This window comes from Lactuca saligna, chromosome 2 (genome assembly GCF_052625555.1).
Source record: "Lactuca saligna cultivar CGN05327 chromosome 2, ASM5262555v1, whole genome shotgun sequence".
Taxonomy (NCBI): Eukaryota; Viridiplantae; Streptophyta; class Magnoliopsida; order Asterales; family Asteraceae; genus Lactuca; species Lactuca saligna.
This window is the reverse complement of record NC_136418.1, coordinates 154,459,357-154,480,253: the sequence shown is the minus strand read 5'-3', so window position 1 is coordinate 154,480,253 and position 20,897 is coordinate 154,459,357. Positions and strand designations below refer to the sequence as shown.

Genomic DNA, 20,897 nt, shown 5'->3' with positions numbered 1-20,897 from the left:
ATTTGGGGAAATGCTAAGACCTAATAAGATATGAGCGAACGATCTGTAAGGCTATAGTTGGTTTTTAGAGAGCAATACAAATTCAAAATCATTAGCACATATCTTTCCTATCTGGTTCAATTATCAAATTTAGATCAAACTTGTCAAAATCAAATTACAAAAAAAAAAAAAAAAAAAAAAAACCAGATATGTAACCTAGCAATCAAACAACATATTTTTCATAGAAAGAAATATCACAAATCTACAATTTACACTTTATATAATATTCTTAAATTATATCTTACCTTTTCATCTTTAATGATCACTAATACCTCTTTCTGCCTTGTTATTGTGGCACGCATCTATATCGAAAATAAGAGAAATAACTATAGAGAACGAATGTTGATAGAGTGATCCTTCACTGAAAACGCAACAAAATTCTTCATAGTGCTTCTAGGATTCTTCTATAGACCACTAAAAGGTCTTTATAGTGACAACCAATGTAACATCTATGAGAACGCACTATTTAAAGTAACAGTTTTGATTAATATAAGTGAAAATCCATTTAGAATGCTTACTAGTAGTGGTTGTTTCCACTTAGATGTTAACATTAACATTCTTGTAGATAAATGGAACTTCAAATGAAGCCTACATAGCCAAATCAAAAACATTACAACATAAAAGAAGCCTAAATTGACATATAGCCAAATTTCCAACAAATTTCAAAATGTTAAGGTTTCGCTGAACAATTTTTCCAATTTATCAAAATTTCATTTTATTACAACCCTATATGAGTAATCATGAACCTAAAGTAAGTGAAAAAAGTATTTGTTCATTTAAAGTCAGTAAAAAAATAAATTATTGTGAAATTGCTTATAATTTACATGTTTGCTTATTGTCCTAGGAGGTACTTGACCACTTGGATATGTACTATTATTTGATTAATTAGTACATAAATTACATTATAGAATATGAAATTTAACAATTGTTCAAATTCATTTACACTTGGTTTAACAATAGAAAATGAACAAATTTATAATCATAAAAGTATGGTTAATTCAACAAATTTGTTATCAAAATTAATGGAAAAGTGAGTTTCTTGATGAAACAAATCAAATACATAAAAACTATATAAATAAAAAAAACAAAGAATGAAGCAAATAACATTTGAAGATCATGTCAGAAAGGTATGACGAATAATATCTTTTTGGTACTTTTCAATATAACCATGGTTAATGTTTTTTCATCTTCAAGATGACAAGCACAAGTGAGTAGAGAAAACAAATTTATAATCATAAAAATATGCTTAATTCAAAAAAATTGTTATAAAAGGAAAATACTTTTTATCCAAATAATCAATTATTAAGTATGTAGGATATTACCAAAAGGGATTTAGAGTTTTGCATCATCCTCAAGCTTCAATACAGACATCAACTAATGTTCATCACTTTCAAGTAAAATTATCTGCAATTTAAACTTGATTATAGTAAATATACTCAATAACATTATAAAAAGGGTAAGGTTGAGAATAAATACATATAATTATTGAGTTGGATAGTTGGAATAATTTAACATGTATAAGACCGATTATTACTTTCAAAACTTGAAGTATTTACTATATTAATAAAATTTAAAACAAGGTGAACTTTTTGCCCTTAATGAATTTTGGTACCATCGACGTATATTGAGAAAGAAATAGAATAATTAAGAATATATATCATGTTGACTTGCAAACATATAGGATGTGCAATGCATAAATTACGACTTTAAATTTGCGGAGGATTTGAATTTTATTGTAGGGATAGAGGAAATTGGTGAAGGCTTAAGCAGAAACATTGATGGACAGTCTGTTTGACCAAACATTGGTCAAGATGATGTAAACAATTTGATCTAAGGGTGGAAAATGTATAAGTGAAACACAATCAAATGTCTTTATTGTTTTAGATGATGAAATAAAGTTTCTCTTTTAAACATAAAATTCAATCTTCTATTTTGCAAATGCAAATGTCTTAGTTATCATCTCTCTCTAGCATCATTGTAATATGTATTATTATATAAATCTGTAAAATTATAGGTGTCATTAATATCTAACAAATAATAATATTTCAATGGTAAATGTTTACTAATAATTTATCAATAAATTCACAAGGAATTATAAATAATTGTTTTAGAACGGTTACAAGATTTATAAAAGTTTACAATTTCATAAAAAGTGGTAGTTTTCTAATATTTATATTGAAGTTGTAATGAATAACAGTGTAACAGTTTTAAAAAATTCACATTCAAACAGAATAGCGTAAAAAAATGATTAAAATTATAAATGCATATGAGTTTAAACCCAAAACACAAACAGATGAAATTTAACATTTCATAAATCCCAATATATATTCAAATGATCAAAGTTCTAACCCAAAAACGAATAGTACGTAAACATACTATTAAATCAATAGTACTCAAATCACTCAACAATTCAAATAAAATCATGAAAATCATTTGTTATTTTTCTTTCATTGGAATTAACAGTTTTGACTTGCCTTCTCCAAAAGTGTAACACCCAAAAAAAAAATTAAAATTTTAATATGTTATGTTTTTAAAAACATTCGGGTGCTAATCCACATTTAACAAAAGCCGGTCCCAAAAAAAAAACATTTACAAATTTAAAATAGCGGGTGTTACCATTAATCATCAATACAACCATAGCAAACAAATAAGAATTAAATCAATACAATTAATAAGAAACTTAACTAGTTTCACTCCATTGTCTATCACTTGACTTCTAACTTCCATCTATCATTATCTCTCCTTAAGTATAACCTGAGATACATGACATTAAAAAGAGATACGTAAGACAATAATGTCTCATTAGCTACGTGGGTTTGAGACCCAAAACATTATCATTTTTTCATCAAAAACGTTTCATCTTTGCAAAACATAGTTTTAGACCACAAAACATTTTCAAGCATTTTCAAGGGAAAACTCATTTCATACATGTCGTAAATATCATTTCATTTCATTTCAAAATCTATATTTCCATATTTCATTTTCTTTTATCATTAAGGGCTAATTTTAGTATTAAACCGTTGCCATTTTTATACTTAGGGTCTACGTCCAATAAAAGAACCACTTTCAAGTCTAGAACAAGGTGGAAGGAACAAATTAATCCACCAAAACATCATTCCCATTAGGACATCTATCTCGCGAAGGGGAGACGTCACCCCGATAGATTTCTCTAGTGCCTTTTACGAGGTATCATGGCCCGAGCAGTTTTTATTTCATTACTTTCAAGTTCTTTTCATTACTTTCCATTCATTTTCATTACTTCACATTTCTTTTCATTACTTTCCATGCTTTACACATTTCATACATAAGTATCATAAAATCATTTCAAAAGTAACTCATCTATATTTTAAAAGCATTTCAAACATATATTCAAAACATTCGATCTTCCAAAATGTTATTTTATTTCAAAAAGATTATTGCCTTTAAGGCACCCTTTCAAAATACCCTTTACAAAAACGTTTAAAGCTTTCGTTTCAAAACATTTCATATATCAAAGCATTGAATTTTATTATCATAAAATCATTTTTTCATGTACCCCAAAGTGGGAAAAATGCCAACACGTACTCACCTCAATCACATATAGGTTAGCTAGTGCTCTTCTAGTTCCTTTCCATATATCAACCCTCTTCGAACACTACCTACACTATATATAGACATAAGTCATTAAAATGACCAAAATACCCCTCAAAGGTTCAAATCCTAAATTTTATTGCTTCATACTATTCCTCATGAAAAACTATGAACGTAGACGAAAACCGTACGTAAATCCGAGTCTATTTGCAAAAGTTATGAAGGAAACAAGAAAATCTCCAAATCAGGGATTTACGCGGACCGTGTAAATTAAAGCTTGCATTTACATGGGCCGTGTTGTCATGTCCGAGTCTATTTGCAATAGTTCTTGAAGACCCTTTTCCCATTCACTTTGTACCATTTATTTAGGTTCTCACACATGTTTAGGAGGTGTTTTATCATCTTAAAACACTCCACTTAATCCATTAAGTGTTCATTGAAACCTTTAGATCATGATGATCCCAAAGTATTTAAAAGAAAGGTAAACTAGTCCATTTTTCACTTGAACATTCCAAAGCTCACAAGGCTTATTCACAACTTATTGAACACTCAAATAGATGTTGTCAATCACATAAAAACCCCATTAATCTCATTGAAAATGTCCAATCTAACTATGGAATTCTCAATTCCATTCCATGTTCCAAAATTGCCCTTGGGTCATAACAATCACTAGGGATGCATTTTTGCTAATATTCCTTCATGTTTATGTTTCACTATTATCTTTTATATGTCAATTCATGTTCATGAATATCATTCACTTCTTATATGAGGTTCATTATGTAATTATCAATAGATTTCCCAAAATTCCTTTATGGCCAGTTAGTCCATAAATTCAACTATATATCACTCAATACTTAATGTAATTGAATTCGAATCATATTGTTAGTATCAACTCATGATTATGAGTATCATATACTCATCAAATGCTCAAATTCAAAGGATTTCATTGTTTCATCACATTTTCCCCAAAACCATATAAATTCCATGTTTATGTAACATTCTACCATCATAGATATGTTTGAGCATTCCGATTGGATTTATTGCTTCTAAACATCATCTAGGTCATTGAACATCTCTCAATCCTAACATAACAACGTGAAATCTCCAAGTTGGATTTCTAGAGTTCATAAATGTTTTCACCCCAATCCTCAAATCCATCAATGGGATGATTGGATTGAGGTTCGGATCATCAAAACAACTCAAGGGAGGTTCAAAAAACAAGCCCTAATCAAAGAATCATACTAATTTCGACATTGGGAGTTATAACCACTCCACAAATTCGAATTCTAAGCTAAAGGATGAGAAGATTTTTACCTTTCAAGCCTTGATTCCTTCTCTCCTTTGTTTGATTGCTTCATTCTTAACTTGGATCATACCCTAGATGGAAAGGAGAAGAAAATCATCATTTGAAGCTCTCTAGCATGCCTAATATGTATCTGGAAGAGAAAGAAGGGAGTGTTCATCTTAATTCTCACTTATTCACATTTGGCCCCTCAAGTTTACTTGTTTTGGCTAAAACCCACCAAACTTTATTATTTATGATTTTAACTTAAGTTTTGGCATACTAAGCACTTCCCATTCATTATATAACATTTGTAGTCCTTTGCAATAACTAAGTCAACCCTTTTGGTCAACTCACTTTGCTAGTTTTACACTTTTTCCCTTTAACTTCTAAAATGTTATTATTTTCCCATCTAAACTTCCAAACTTCATATCAACTAACGATATTATTATCCATTGATGATTTAACTATAAAATTCATTTTTTCTTTATTTACTTTATTGTTTTAAGAACCTTGTCTTAAATTTTAGGATGTCACAAGAAATACGATCTATCATTGATGTTGATGGCTGTTTGGTTGAGGATATTGATGTCGGATTATCAACATCGTAAACATCTTCCAGGTTGCATTTAATTCTCCATGTCTAGACACTTTTTTAAAAAACATCCACTTAGTTAGTGGACTTGTTGCACTGCTTTTATCAAGATTTGAATCGGATGTAACGTTATCACCAATAAACGAAATAACATCCTAAATGTAGAAAATAAATTCATATGTCAATATAAAAGTTAATAATATTTTAAACTATTTAAAATATTATATTTAGTTATATTATATTTAAAACTTTCAAATTTAATGTGTCTTGAGATAACAATTTTGCCGACAAAACGTTAAACGAATCAGATTCTGGCGTCTACATTTTTTAAGGTATAAACCTTTAAGGTATAAGTTGTGAATCACAGTAATGAACAAACCTTTATAATAAGATATTTTTCCACACTGAATAACAACTATTTACGAGTTTATTTATTATTTTCCAGATAGCCAACCAAGTGTTGTGCATTCCCATCCCAGAATTTTACATTTATTTGTTTGCTTCTACAAAACCAAAAAAATAAATAAATATACAATATAAAATGACATTATAAAGTAAAATTTGACACAAAATTTTAAAAAGTAAACATTCTCTACATCTTTCAAGCTCAAATTGACTCTCTTTGATAATTTATTTTTCTTGTTTATAAGGGTTTCTACTGGGAAGCATCGCACAACATCTTCAATAACATTTATTATATACGACAAAAAAGATAGATGATTAGTATAAATGTTTCGGTATGACGAGTGATGGTAAATAGGTTATATAAATCGTTAAATTGTAATGTATAAACTAACCAACATGTGTGTTCTCAACAAATGCACCATCAAAACGGAGTTGAAATTTGAAAAAGAGAATCCATAAAGTGATCCAGTCAATTTATTGCAATGTGTAACTTTGGTAGGGATATAAATATTGATTTTGTTTTCATTATTAATAATTTTTTTTTTGTTTTGAGTAAGACCAAGTTGTGGATTTTGGATGTAGTAAAAACTATCCAATGAAGCAAACTTTAAATCTTTCAACCCATCTGTTAATAATCTTTACCTCAATTTTCCATCCTTAAATGCACAAAAAACTAGTTTATATATTGTTATATGTGGTTAGAATGAAACTGTAAGCAAATTCATAAATAAAAAAAATTTGTTATTACTTGTTCATCAATGAGAATCATATCAATTTTGTAAGTCTTTGTTGAAGATCCATATGCAAGATGTTTCATGAGACGGATTATTCTTACTCTCATGGTAAATTGATATTTTGAAACATCAAGTTGGTCTATGAAGGTAATGTTGATTTGAGTCATGTTTCTGTTTGTGAAAAATTAATGATTTTTAAACATATGTGATTCAACCAAGTAATATGGACTGGGTAAAATAGGCAAAACACAAAGAATTTAAAATCATAGCGTCAAAGTTGAAACATAGTTTTTTGAGACGAAATTTGTAACTTTTGACATAACTCAAGGACACCGAAAGTAATTTAATCTAAAACATATCATGTAGAAAGTCTTTTGTATGTAATCAAAATCAAAATTATAAAAATAAAATAAAATTCTTTTCATCCAAATATGAGTGATGTTATATACTTTTAAAAAAACCTGATAATCATAATGCAAACCTGACAATAAAGTAAGTATAAAACATATCAAGAAGTATATACTATTCCTCATTTATTGTGACACCCTTCAAATCTAGTATTTTTATTTAAATATATGTTTACAAAAACAATTTAAAACAACAATGTACTTTCAAAGCATATTGTTATAATTTGTAAAATAACTTTTTTTAAATGATCAACAATATATAGCAATATAAATTATTTTTAAAACCATTTTCTATCTAATAAAAAGTTGGTATTTACGTATAAGTTATCAAATAGTTTATAGATTCGTAGTTTTGACTTATATACCTCAAAAAACTGACTATGTAGTTTTAACTTTTTTATTAGTTTACAAAAGTAGTTTAAAACAACAATATACTTTCAAAGTACATTGTTGTAATTCATAAAATATTTTTTTTAAATGGATAATAGTATATAGCAATATAAATTATTTTTTATGTTCATATAGATAGCATACTTTAACATTCCAAATGATCATATTTCCCATGTATACTATCATATTCACAATTTTAAATGAGTAAAATATTAAAGAAACATTTATTAGCAGTAGAAGGGGTTGGGGTATTGCAGGTAAAGAGAATGTATATATAGATTTTATTCTACCCTCATTCATCATGCAAATAGTATTCAATATAGAGGAGTATTTTTTTTATGTGGTGTATAGAAATATACTAGTTCATTCATTGATATATAACATTGTATTTGATTCATGATTACATTTGATAACCCTTGCATATTAAGAACATCGATTACATAAGTTTCAGGAATGTTGCAAACAGAGGATAATGTCTATTATACAAAAACTCGCAAACAAACATAGGTCAACACATTAAAAATATCGATTTAAATGATATAATTTTGTTTCTGTAACTAAATGAATGAAACTAATATGCTTAAAGTAGATTGGTTAATATTTTCATGATCTTTCAATAGGAATACAGTAATAACATGTAATAAGAACAGAGCAAATGCAAGAAATTGGAGAAAAAGAAGGAGAACTGAGTAAATAAAGAACCTGGAAAAAAATATTGGAGAAGAAGACCGCTGAAGAAGAACACTGTAAATCATAGGACTCAATCCAAAATCGTATGAATAACAACTTCAATGTAATCGAATATATATATATATATATATATATATATATATATATATATATATATATATATGGTGTTTTTGAATAAGGAAATCATTACCTTTCAAAAAAATTGGGATCCTAAGATATTATCTTGCAGATTTTCGGTTATTCATCTGGAAAAAAAAAAGATATCAGTTATATTAATTTAAAATTCCAAATTAATCGACTGGCTTATTTAATGAGTTTTAAAATTCAAACAATTATTTTAAACTGATTCATTTTACGTGGGATATATTAGCAGATAAATTAAGAATAATATTGATTTTAATTTTGACTCTCAAATATTTTATTGTTTTAATGGGATTAGATTAGATTTTGTAAGTTAATATCCGAATTATTGATATGCTTATCTAATGAGTATTTTTCAAAATAAATAAATAAATAAATAAATAAAAATTAAAAAAATTAGCTTGAATTTTGAAGTTAGAAGCTATAAATAAGGGAGTTAAATTAGGAGCAATATTAATTAAAAAAACTGATATCTTATATATAAATAGAATGATATACTTCAATTGATAACTTCATTACTAAATTTAAAGATTATATAATTAAATATAATTGCGTTTGAATTCTATTTGGAGAAGATGATGTCAACAACTTGATCCAAATGTGGAAAAATATGACTGAAATACAATCAATGACCCTAATTGCTTCATTGGTGAATTAAGAGTTCTCTTTGAATTAAAACTTATTTTTTATTTGATTGTGCAAAAGTTAAAATAACTTGTTTTAATTATATTTACATAACTTTTTAGTAAAGACAAATATTAAAAAATGTTCCATATGGTTTATAAGAATATCATGTTTGGTCTCTAACTTTTTTTTTTGTCTGCAAGTATGATCCTTGTGGTAGAAAAACTTTTTTATGGATTGTCATTTTGGCTCACTCCGTCAAATTGGAACTGATAAGTCCCTCACATGCAAAGCATGTGAGGGCAATTTTGTTAATTCACTTAAACCCTTCCTATTTAATGCTTGCAACAAAAACATTTTTCAATCCATCTCCTTCCTCCACTTCTCGAATGCTACTTCCCTTGTGATGAATTCAATATAATGGTGGTTTGCCTATTGTTGGAACCTGAACGTGAACCTCTAGCAATCCTAAGTCCCAATGCCAATTCCGAAGTGCATATGTTCCGGAATGATGAATCGTCCAGAATCAATGTGGAGAGTGGTCCGAAATATGTCCGAACCTGGAGAGAAGAAGATGAGTAGCCTGAAATGAAGGCATTTCAGAATGAACCTCATGTCCGGAATATATACTGATCCAGAGTCACTGTATTTTGTCTTTGTGCAATTAATGAAGTTTGTCTTCGTATTGATATGAATTTTCATAGGACTTAGTCTTTTTGTAATATTAGACAATCAGAATGTCAGGAACATCTCTATTGTCCGGTCCTATGTTAGTTATGTAACCGTCACTCCTATTTATAGGAGATTTCAATGCAAAGTCAACTATGGATTTTTCACTTAATTTTGGCATTTACTAAGTTACTACAATTCTATCAAATACATTCAAAAGAACCATCAACACTTTTGGGTTTTGACTTCAAATTCAATGCAACATTTGTAGATTGTTGCTTTGGAACCCAAATTTGCTTCACGGATTTCAGATTCACAACATCCTTCGGCGATTTTTGTGAACAAACCCGCTTATTCTTCCTTTTAATCTTCTTCTTCTTTTTCTTTCTCATCTTTTTGCATCTTGAAGACTTGATTTTATGAACAAACCCACTTTCCATAACTTGAACATTTTGAGTTTGAATCAAATCTTTTGGAGTTTGATTCTTGTGAATTTCTTGGATCACTGGCTTCCGATAAGGAATCATTTCTTCAAACGAATCACAAGAACACAAAATATCATTGGTTTAAACTCCAATCGAGCAAAAAACTTTTTCATCATGAGAATCAACTTGAACTCCTTTTTCTTGAACATCAAGAACATCACATTGAACTCCATTGTCAAGAACTTTAACAAACTTAAGAGCATGAAGATCATTTGGGTCTTCAATAAGAGAAACATATTTCTTATTAAACAAATATTTTTCTTCTCCATTCTTGTCACAACTACGTGTTGATATGGACCATGTAATTTCAACCAACCATTTGATCTCACAAAGTGGTTGAAATATCAAGCTTCCATGATCATCATCCAATCCTCCATAAGAAACCATAGTTCCCCAATTAATCAAATTGTTTAACACCAACCCATAATATTAATCTTTATTGACTTTGTATTTGATATCTTCAACGATCACAATCCAAGATTTGTACTCCAAAAGCACCATGATCACAAAACTTGAAGATTTGTAGAGAGAGAAAGTGATTTGAATGGGTTTTCTAGAGAGAGAAAGCAAAAATCACTTGAATTCTAGTGAAGAAAATCGAATTTTGAATAGAATCAAAGATGAATTCGATTTCTAGAATCCAAAAACGCTCTAACACACGAAGATCAACGATAAAAAAATGAATCACTAAATCAAGATAGCCATCAAGGATCAATTCTTGATCCAATCAAGAACACCCGCTTTGATACCAATTGTAGTGGTGTTGATTATGATGGCTTGTGCGGAATTAGAAAGATCTAGTAAATCATCATGTAAAATCAAGAATACAAGGAATAAATAAATCTTTTTAAGCTCATATTAGATCTAGAAAGAATATACAAATGGGTTTATACAAAGTTTCTTTCTCTAGTCTAACACTCCAAAATGGTTCCTTACATAAAATGAGTGCCACTCACTTCCTTATAAAGGAAAGGCAACTCATTACACATACAAGTGGGTAAAGCCTCATCCAAGCGTGACTTTGCACCCTAACATTTACAAAGCCTATGAGTCGGCCATAGAAGCCAGTGAGCAGAAGGAAATCGAATTAAATCGTCTTAGGTTACGTTTCGAGGATAAGAAGTTAAAAATAGAGTCTTCATAACAAGAACTTGTAATGTCAAAAGATGAATGTATCATTTTAAAAGGCAAATGTGAAATCACTTATTATGAAAGAAATGTCTTGATTTGTGATAGCAAACATCTCAATGCTAAGATAGATGCTTTGCATAATTCCATTGACATGCTTGAAGCAAATATACGGATGACCCATAACTTTCGTCATCCATGGTCCAAAGCACATGGCCTCGGAAGCGAGTTTTCGAAGCTAATTGTTCGTCCTTTGGAGGAATTGCAAAATTTGACATTTATGGGAGAGGTTCCAAACATCAAACATTCGGACACCCCTGTTTCTCCCTTGTCACCCATTCAGGAGAATGTAGACCACATTGCATCCTTAATTCCTGAGTTTCAACCAATTGTTGTTAAGTGTCCCGATTCCATGCCTTTCCACCTCTGAAAAACCTGGACCTGAATCGAACCATAGAATTTCATCACAATGTCTAAAATTGTGTGGATTATGTTCCAATACATAATCCTCCTAACAAATGTGTTATTGAAGAAATCATTCCGGTGACAACTGAAACTGCTTCATCTGAATTTGTATAGCCATCCTTAGATGATAAAGTTGAAACCTCCAGCTGTGTTTCCTCTGATTCTTATGAATCAAAATCCTTAGTTACCTCTAAAACCAAGTTAGTCCCCATTGATCCTGAATTTAGTAACCCATATGCAGGACAAACCTCAAAATCTTCGTCTCAATCCAAGAAAAAACCAATGCTCAATAGGAAGGATATTGTAGATCCCAAAGTGGAAGCTCGAAATGCTCACAAAAAGGAAGTTAAGTCTAGACAAAATACCAGGTTCCTTGAGAACTCCAAAAAGAGTGTATCTTAGAATTCTCACTCCTCAACTCCTAGTCAAAACTCCTTCACTCTTACTAAGATCCTCAAGAGACCTTCAAATTCTTCCAGTCCTATAGAACCAAAGAATTTAGTTATTTCCACTAAGCCTAAAACTCATGTGGAAACCACTTCTGTCCAAAAGACCTCTCCTCGGATTGCTTCATTTGTTTTCATTGCTAAATATGATGACACAACTTTTAAACCAAAGTCTTCAAAAACCAATGTGTCATCAAGCAAACCAAAAAGTATAAAGAAAACAATCTCTTCAAAATCTTCAAAGCAAAATTTTGTGTGGAAAATCAAATCTCACATTGATGAAACTGTAATTTCGAAGGTGTAAGACGTACTCACCTCTCTGGAAACTCATGTTCCGAAGCACACTGCTCCTAAAATTCATGTAATTGAATATGACTATTGGATTGATGAAAGAACAATGTCATTATGTTCGTTTCCCAAGGAATCTCAGAACAAACCCTCGAAACCCTCGGTTGCTCATAAGTCACTTCAGAAGCACAAGACTTGTGCCCTTGTTCCAAAATCTAACTCGAAGCCTAAAAACTCCACTATTCACATCATTTACTCACTCACTCGTGAATGCTATGGCTCCCCACAGGCTTATATCACTTACTTACTCACTCGTGAATGCTACGACTCCCCACAGTCTTACATCACCCTCTCAATCGCTATGGGCTCTCCCCATGGTTTTTCCATGATATTACAAAGTGATTACTCTCACCTGGTCACGCTCTTACCACCCCATAATCTCATTATTAAGTTGTCACTATATTGCGTTCATTGAACTCATGCTCCGCAATCCATCATGGACAGGTACACCCACCCATTCCTGACGGCAATTATCGCAACAACGTACCTTCTCTCGATACAATTCACTTTCTTAAACCATCCCCGAATGATGACAATTATTTGATGGTTTCCCTCTGGAGCAATAGCTACTCGATATTCCCCTTGCCATCTCATAAACTCGAGTCTCAAAATTATCCAACGATTTAGAGCATCATACTCGGATACCCCGATACACCATCACAGAAGCTCACACTCTCTTGCCTCAACCACTGATCTTCCACTCACGACATCATACTTGGATACCGCGTTACATCATCATAGAATCTCATAATGTCTTGCTATGACCATTGATCTTCCTCTCGCATAACTCGTAGCCTTGAAATACTCCACTCACAAATTGAAACACGGAGGAGCCGTCAATGACGCAAAAGAATATTTTTTTTAGCAGTCGGATGGTATGATGATATCCCGAGAGCATTAGCCAATCCTCCAGAGGGTATGGATGCTGATAACTGGAAGAAAGCAGTTGAGTACTTCCAAATGGACGAATACATAATTGCTTCAGACAGGAACAAAAAAGTTCGTAAAATGCAAATGAAGGTGAATCTTGGGGGTCGAGTTCGTATAACAATACTTTCTATAAGAAGGTAACGTACGATACATGTAATTATTTATTTAAAATATAATCTAATTTTTAATATTAAAGAGAACCCTAAGAGAGTGGAAACGTTTCGCAAGGCTCATATCGATAGAGATGGTGTATTTGTTACTATCGAGACGGAACAACAATATATAAGTATTTAATTATAATTTTATCATCTAATTAAGTGTTTATTTATACTTAATTGTTACTCATTTTTGGGAATTATAGAATCGGTTAGTCGAAGAGCTCTTAAAACAAACCCAAGGCCAAAGTGAGTTAACACCCATTCAAGAAAGAGCTGCTTTTGAGAAAGTATTAGGAGAGCGACATTACCATATCAGAGGCATCGACCGTAAACCTTCTGCTCTCCCGCCGATTTCAAGGCCATCGCAACATCACCACAACCATCACAACCATCACAGGTAAAACAATCTACTTTGGTTTTTTGTGGTGATTATCTGCTAAAAGCTTTGGTAATTAGGTTTTTGTCCCAAATGCAAAAAATAGCAATGTACTTTGGTTTTTTTTGTCTTAGTTTAAAAATAGCAATCTACCTTGGCATCATAAAATGCATGTTGATTTGGTAATTTTGGTTTTGTAGTGATTATTTGCTAAAAACTTTGGTAATTGGGTTTTTGTTGCAAGTGCAAGAAATAACAATGTACTTTGACTTTTTATCTTAATTTAAAAATAGCAATGTACTTTGATAGTTTTTGTTTATGTTTGATAATTTAACTTATAAGTTTATATATGTTGTTATTTATTATGTAGTTAAAAAATCTTCGAGCAATACTCAACGACCCGACATATAGGAATGAGCTTTACATTCGTTTTTTCAACCACAAAATAATCGAAGAAACGATGGAAACGAAGATGATTGTATGTAGGGAGAAGCTTTATTTGTATATTACACTTGTTATCACACTTTGCTAATTATTAGAATTGTAAAACTTTTTGGTTGTTTTATTTAATTACTGGCGACACCATTACTTTTGATATATAATTGGATGTTGTTATATAATTACTGGTGACACTATTATCAGCGACACCATTACCGACAACCAAAATCGTTGATTAACTAAAAAAATTAAAAAATGAAAATTGTTATTACTGGCAACTTCATCATTACTGGCAACTTCATCATTAACGACGACTATACTCTTTAGCGGTGACACAAGCATTAGCGACGACTATTCTCTTTAGCGACGACAAATTGATCAATAGCGACGGAACAGTAGCGGCGGCTTATTACCGGCGACGTGTCGCCGCTATTACCATTACAAGCGACAATGAGACCCTTTAGCGGCGACTTTTGTCGCCGCAAATTGCCTTTTTCCTTGTAGTGTTATAGCGGCGACGATAGGACTTTTGTGGCAACAAGTAGGTTTTAGCGGCGACATCCCTGGAGGGAAAAGTCAGTGCGTTTTTTCGGAGCATTAGTGACGTCGGACGTCGCCACAATTGTCATCACCGCTAATAGTATGCATTCTGGTCATTTTCATCCGTTGGATTAGATGTAAATCAAACGGACAAGGTTCACAGATGGCATTTATTGCTGATCGACATAGCGAAGGTATAAGTAGCAAAAAGTAACGCGGAAATTACTTTGTCGCCGTTAAAAGTGAATATCGCCGCTAATACCTTCATTTCTTGTAGTGAGTTTCTAACTATTACAATAATATATATATATATATATATATATATATATATATATATATATATATATATATATATATATATATATATATATATATATATATATATATATATATTGGAACTATAGTTTATTTGATTAATTAACTTGTTATTTTGTTGGTCAGCTTGATCGACCATGAAATAGAAAACGTATTGCAAAATTTTACCAAGTCAGTCGTGGTTTTATACCCATTTGTACAAGCTGGACTTCAAAAATGAGCAAGTTGTGGTTATCAGTAGGAACACCAGTTTCAGTTTCCTGTATGGAATATGGACTAAATCTCTTAATTCTTCGTGATTTTCTTGTTCCATTTTGTTGAATATTTCAAGTCAACCCATTCTCACCCACTCCCCGGCTATCTAATACTAAGTATATGTAGTACATATTCATTCGTGTTTGTATACCAACCTAACAGCTCAAACACTCTAATCAACCAATATGATTTCACTTATGTCTTCTGCGAAATCTCTTCTCATTTCGCCTATGGAACACTTCATCCATCCCGACTTTCACCAAATCTTTCAAACAATGACACTCGTCAACAAGTTTCTCTTTCTGGTAGGTATCTGAAATTCTGCATGCATGTTGTTATCTAGAATTCTAGATCCTTAATCACTTCAAGAGAATAGTGCTGTATTAATTCTGAAGGGTTTAATTTATTTTCTGTGCAGTTAATTCATAGTGTTGATAAGTCAGGGATAGGGTGGCACCGTTTGCCGGTGTTCTTGGGGCTAATCTACTTGGCTATACGCCGGCGTCTTCATGAGGAGTACAACTTGATCAACGTGGGGAAAACTCCTGTGGGGTCTCGATTCAATCCCAGTGACTTTGCTTTCAGGTCTTCCAACGGAAAGTTCAATGATCCATTAAAGGAAGATGCCGGAAGTCAAGGGTCTTTCTTTGGCCGGAACATGACTTCCGCTGATCAGAAAGATAAGGTATGTTGAAAAATTACACATGAATAAGTCTTGTTCGATCAAAATAATTTCATGAAGTTTTACTTCTATGCATGTGCATCATTTAATAGATCGATATAATTTGATATATTAATTTTATAGATCATATATATATTGGGGTGTTTTAAGAAGAAAAATTAAAAACATAATCTTTTTTATAGTATATATATATATATATATATATATATATATATATATATATATATATATATATATATATATATATATATATATATATATATATATATATATATATATATATATATATATATATCAAGTTGAAAATGATAAAGACATGTGTAGATTGTTTAAAAATTTAATACAAGTGTTAAATAAATATACAATACGTACAAGATTATTATAAGAAGCATGGTCCACGAAGATTCAATTCTAGCGTATCCCTGAATCATTTGTACTCTATCAGTGGATAGTAATCATTCGAACTACTACTTCAACTTTACGCATTAAAGAATTAAATATAAATCAACACGCCATGTAGGGACGTGGGGTCAATATATCTACAACTTTTAATATTTATTAATAAAACCTTTTTACGCAGTTACGTACTGCGAATGCGATATATAAGTAATGGAAAAGTTGGAACAATCCTGTCACATATACAATGATGTATTTGATCACTATGGGAGTTTTTTATTTGGTTAAATTACTTTTTTTTCAAGTTATTAATTAATTCAGTAATTTAAGTGATGATTACACGAGCAATCATTTTTTTAACGACTGGAATTAAATTAAAATCCACTCCCAAAAGGAGAGGCATAAAAAAAAGTACAAAATATATATAGCCGAGTTAAGTTTTGGTATTCTTCCTAAAATGATTACAAAATACTAAAGGAGAATCACACCATTATAGTAGATTTGAAAAAGATGGATTTCCTAGATTGACTTTGTTTAGATAACTTTAGGTTACGAAGTTTTTCAAAAGCAATAACAGAAGTTTTATGAATGAGATAAAATGTGAGATGAAGACATTTAATTAAGCTCTAGTTAATATTGTGCAGCTATTGAAGCCAGATCCTATGGTGGTGGCAACAAAGCTTCTAGCACGCAGAGAACTTAAAGACACTGGAAAACAGTTCAACATGATTGCTGCTTCTTGGATTCAGTTCATGATTCATGATTGGATCGATCACCTCGAGTCAACACAACAGGTTTGACCAACATACATTTATGCAATAATATATATTGCATGTAAACCCATAATTAAACTCTAATGCACAATACATGAGGCATGAGTATTAGAACCTGATCATGCTTTTGCATCGTCTGCAGATTGAACTCAAGGCACCCGTGGAATCTGCGAATGAATGTCCTCTTACATCCTTCAAATTTTACAAGACTAAAGAAGTTGATACTGGTTTGTCCGACATTAAGAAAGGTCATCGTAACATCAGAACTCCATGGTGGTATGATTTTTAGCGACGCTTTATTCTATTCGTTCTCTTTCACGTACATATATATATACCTTGAACCAAATAGTTGTATAATGTTCATATAATTTAAAACTCAAAATATAGCTAGTTCATGAATTAAAAATTGTGAATTATCAATCGAATACATACAGGGACGGGAGTGTAGTATATGGAAGCAATTCGAAGAAGATGCGCCAAGTGAGAACATTCAAAGATGGAAAGTTGAAGATCGAAAAAGACGGCCTCCTGCAACATGACAGCGACGGATTGCCCATCGCCGGCGACGTTCGTAACAGTTGGATTGGGGTATCAACCTTGCAAGCACTATTCATCCTCGAGCACAACGCCGTTTGTGATGCATTAAAGGTACACTAACTCACACATCCACTATATTAATTCCTGTTATTAATTAACTGCAATTCACTAGTACTATATATATTTCTTACTTACATTAATATATATTTATGGTAATCAGAAAGAATATCCTTATTTGGAAGATGAAGATCTGTATCGTCACGCAAGACTAGTAACTTCGGCAGTTATTGCAAAGATACACACCATTGATTGGACGATTGAGCTTCTCAAAACCGACACACTTGTCGCCGGAATGAGAGCTAACTGGTAATAAACCTGTGTTTTTTTTAGCTATAATGGTTTTCGGTGTTACTTTTGTTAAAATGTAACGTGAAATTCTCTTGAAAATATTCAATTTCAGGTATGGGCTATTAGGAAAAAGATTCAAGGACACATTTGGGCATGTTGGAGGAGCCATTTTGGGAGGTCTTGTAGGGTTAAAGGAACCCGTTAATCATGGTGTACCTTACTCACTAACAGAAGAATTTACGAGTGTTTACAGAATGCATTCTCTCTTACCTGATCAACTCTTCATCAGGGATGTCAATTCAAAGCCAGGGCCTAATAAGTCTCCAAAATTGAGCAAAACGTAAGACACTTTAATTTAAACGCAAGTCTATCTCTATGATTTTTAAAACTCATGCATATCTCATTATGTAATGATAAAAATTATTTGCTAGATCAATTTTCTCCTTCAAAAAGTTATTTTTAATGGATTTTCGGAATAATTAGAATAATTTTTACAGGATTGATATGATAAATTTGATTGGAAAGAGTGGGGAAAAGGAATTGTTAGATATTGGATTTACAACACAAATGGTATCAATGGGGCATCAAGCATGCGGGGCACTTGAGTTATGGAATTATCCGGTGTGGTTGAGGAACATTGTACCTCAAAACGTTGATGGCACAGATCGCCCAGATCATATCGACTTAGCATCACTCGATAGTAAGTATCATCTTTCTTTCACATAATATTATGGTTTTTAATTTTAATATTATTCATACCAAGTCTAGCATATTGAAAATTTATATAAAACCAATTACAGTTGGAATAACGGTTTTGGTCCTAACACATGCATGATAATACAGTTTATAGGGATAGGGAAAGGAATGTAGCAAGATACAATGACTTCCGTAGATCACTACTCTTGATCCCGATCTCAAAATGGGATGATCTAACGGACGATATAGAAGCTATTGACACATTGCATGACGTGTATGGTGATGATGTGGAGCAACTCGACCTTTTGGTAGGAATGGCGGCGGAGAAAAAGATCAAAGGGTTTGCCATCAGTGAGACTGCGTTTATAATTTTCTTAATCATGGCATCAAGGTATATTTAACTCAAACACATGGAAAATATAAAAACTAAAAACAAACAAACCATATATATGAACATACTAATTGATTCTTTAATTTACTTGTGCACCAATTGTAGGAGACTCGAGGCAGATAGATTTTTCACAAGTGACTTTAACGAAGATGTGTACACGAAAAAAGGTTTTGAATGGGTGAACACAACCGAGAGTTTGAAAGATGTGTTGGATCGCCACTATCTGGGAATGACCGATCGTTGGATGAACTCAACGAGTGCTTTTTCTGTTTGGGATGCTGCACCAGAATCACATAATCCTATACCATTATATTTTCGTGTCCCTAATTAAGTAATTATTCATGTTTTGTATGTATATGTATTAGGGTTTACTTATTGCATGGATCTTCTGAAAAGAAATTTTTTAAATGGTAAATCAAACCACATGTCCGTACATGTGGTAAATGATGATTTTTTATATTAAATGTTTAGCTCAACATAAATAGGAATAAATTCATATAATTCTAAACGGAAAATTTTATTAAAAACCATGGTGAATGAAAGCTAGTACTGTTAATTGTTGTTAATTGTTATATACACAAACAAGTCAGAAATTTATCCTAGATCCTGAGCAAAAACACTTGAATATCTCATGGAATTAATTGTGATCACTGTTTGAGAAAGTTAATTACAAATTTTGTAACATTCTAAAATTTGTAAGGTAAAAAATTTATTTTTGATTCAATCATAAATACAATTTCCTATTATCAATCATTCAAAAGTATATAAAGATATTAAAGTACAATCTCAAAATCAATAAAGTGAGGAAACATGGGTGAATGCGGTGTAGTCACGTCAAATCCTTCTATTTATATCGAAAGTACCCGAAATTATAAATAATAAACCGTAAGCACGGAGCTTAATGAGTTCTCAAAATATCACATATCATGCGCGCGCGCGCCCACACACACACACACACACACACACACACACACACACACACACACACACACACACACATATATATATATATATATATATATATATATATATATATATATATATATATATGATAGCAAGTGGTTATGTCGGGTCCGTATCAATCACATATGACAGCATGTAGCTGTGTTAGGTCCATATCAACCCATATGACCGCAAGTAGCTATGTCGGGTCCGTATCAACCCCCACATACATAAAACATACAGTCATATCATCAAAAGTCACAAAGGCAATCGAGTACATACAGACATATCAGCAAGTGTCACAAAGACAACTATAATCCTGCAATATAATCCAGCGGGCCAACATTGGTGCCTTCGACCCACGAGTATAGTAAAGAGACTCACCTGAATCATAAAGCTAACTTTAGCTAGCTACTCTACTGCAAAAAGACGGGTGGTCGGCACCTCCTATCAATCCACACAAGGTAAACCCTAAGTCTACCTTCTAAAAATAGAATTTTGGCTCAAAAGTCAAACCAAGTCGAAAGTCAACAGTCAACATACCAACAGTTGACCCTCAGGTCGTGACCAGTACTTGGTCACGTTGTGAGAATACACTCAGACAGATTCTAGCTCGAACTCACACCACTCAGCAACTCGGGCAAAACGACTCAAAAGCAGTCCTCATGACGTGAGCCTTCCTTGGTCACGCCGCGAGCTTCA

At 31.8% G+C, this 20,897-nt stretch overlaps 1 protein-coding gene across 1 annotated transcript; it reads left to right on the top strand.

The window, feature by feature from the left end:
- The first annotated feature begins 15,405 nt into the window (after nucleotides 1-15,405).
- On the top strand, nucleotides 15,406-19,756 carry LOC145032222 (alpha-dioxygenase PIOX-like). The gene is made up of 10 exons (XM_078980967.1): nucleotides 15,406-15,735; nucleotides 15,849-16,115; nucleotides 17,153-17,302; nucleotides 17,424-17,557; nucleotides 17,716-17,929; nucleotides 18,039-18,184; nucleotides 18,279-18,506; nucleotides 18,664-18,866; nucleotides 19,010-19,253; nucleotides 19,359-19,756. Exons 1-10 carry the CDS (start codon nucleotides 15,616-15,618, stop codon nucleotides 19,582-19,584), a joined length of 1,932 nt encoding a protein of 643 aa, XP_078837093.1. The 5' UTR covers nucleotides 15,406-15,615; the 3' UTR covers nucleotides 19,585-19,756.
- Nucleotides 19,757-20,897: the final 1,141 nt, after the last annotated feature.

Coding starts and splice junctions, on each gene's coding strand:
- LOC145032222 (XM_078980967.1), top strand. CDS start 15,616: ATGATTTCACTTATGTCTTCTGCGAAATCTCTTCTCATTTCGCCTATG. Junction 18,507..18,663: donor TCTCCAAAATTGAGCAAAAC/GTAAGACACTTT, acceptor TAATTTTTACAG/GATTGATATGATAAATTTGA. Junction 18,867..19,009: donor CGACTTAGCATCACTCGATA/GTAAGTATCATC, acceptor ATGATAATACAG/TTTATAGGGATAGGGAAAGG.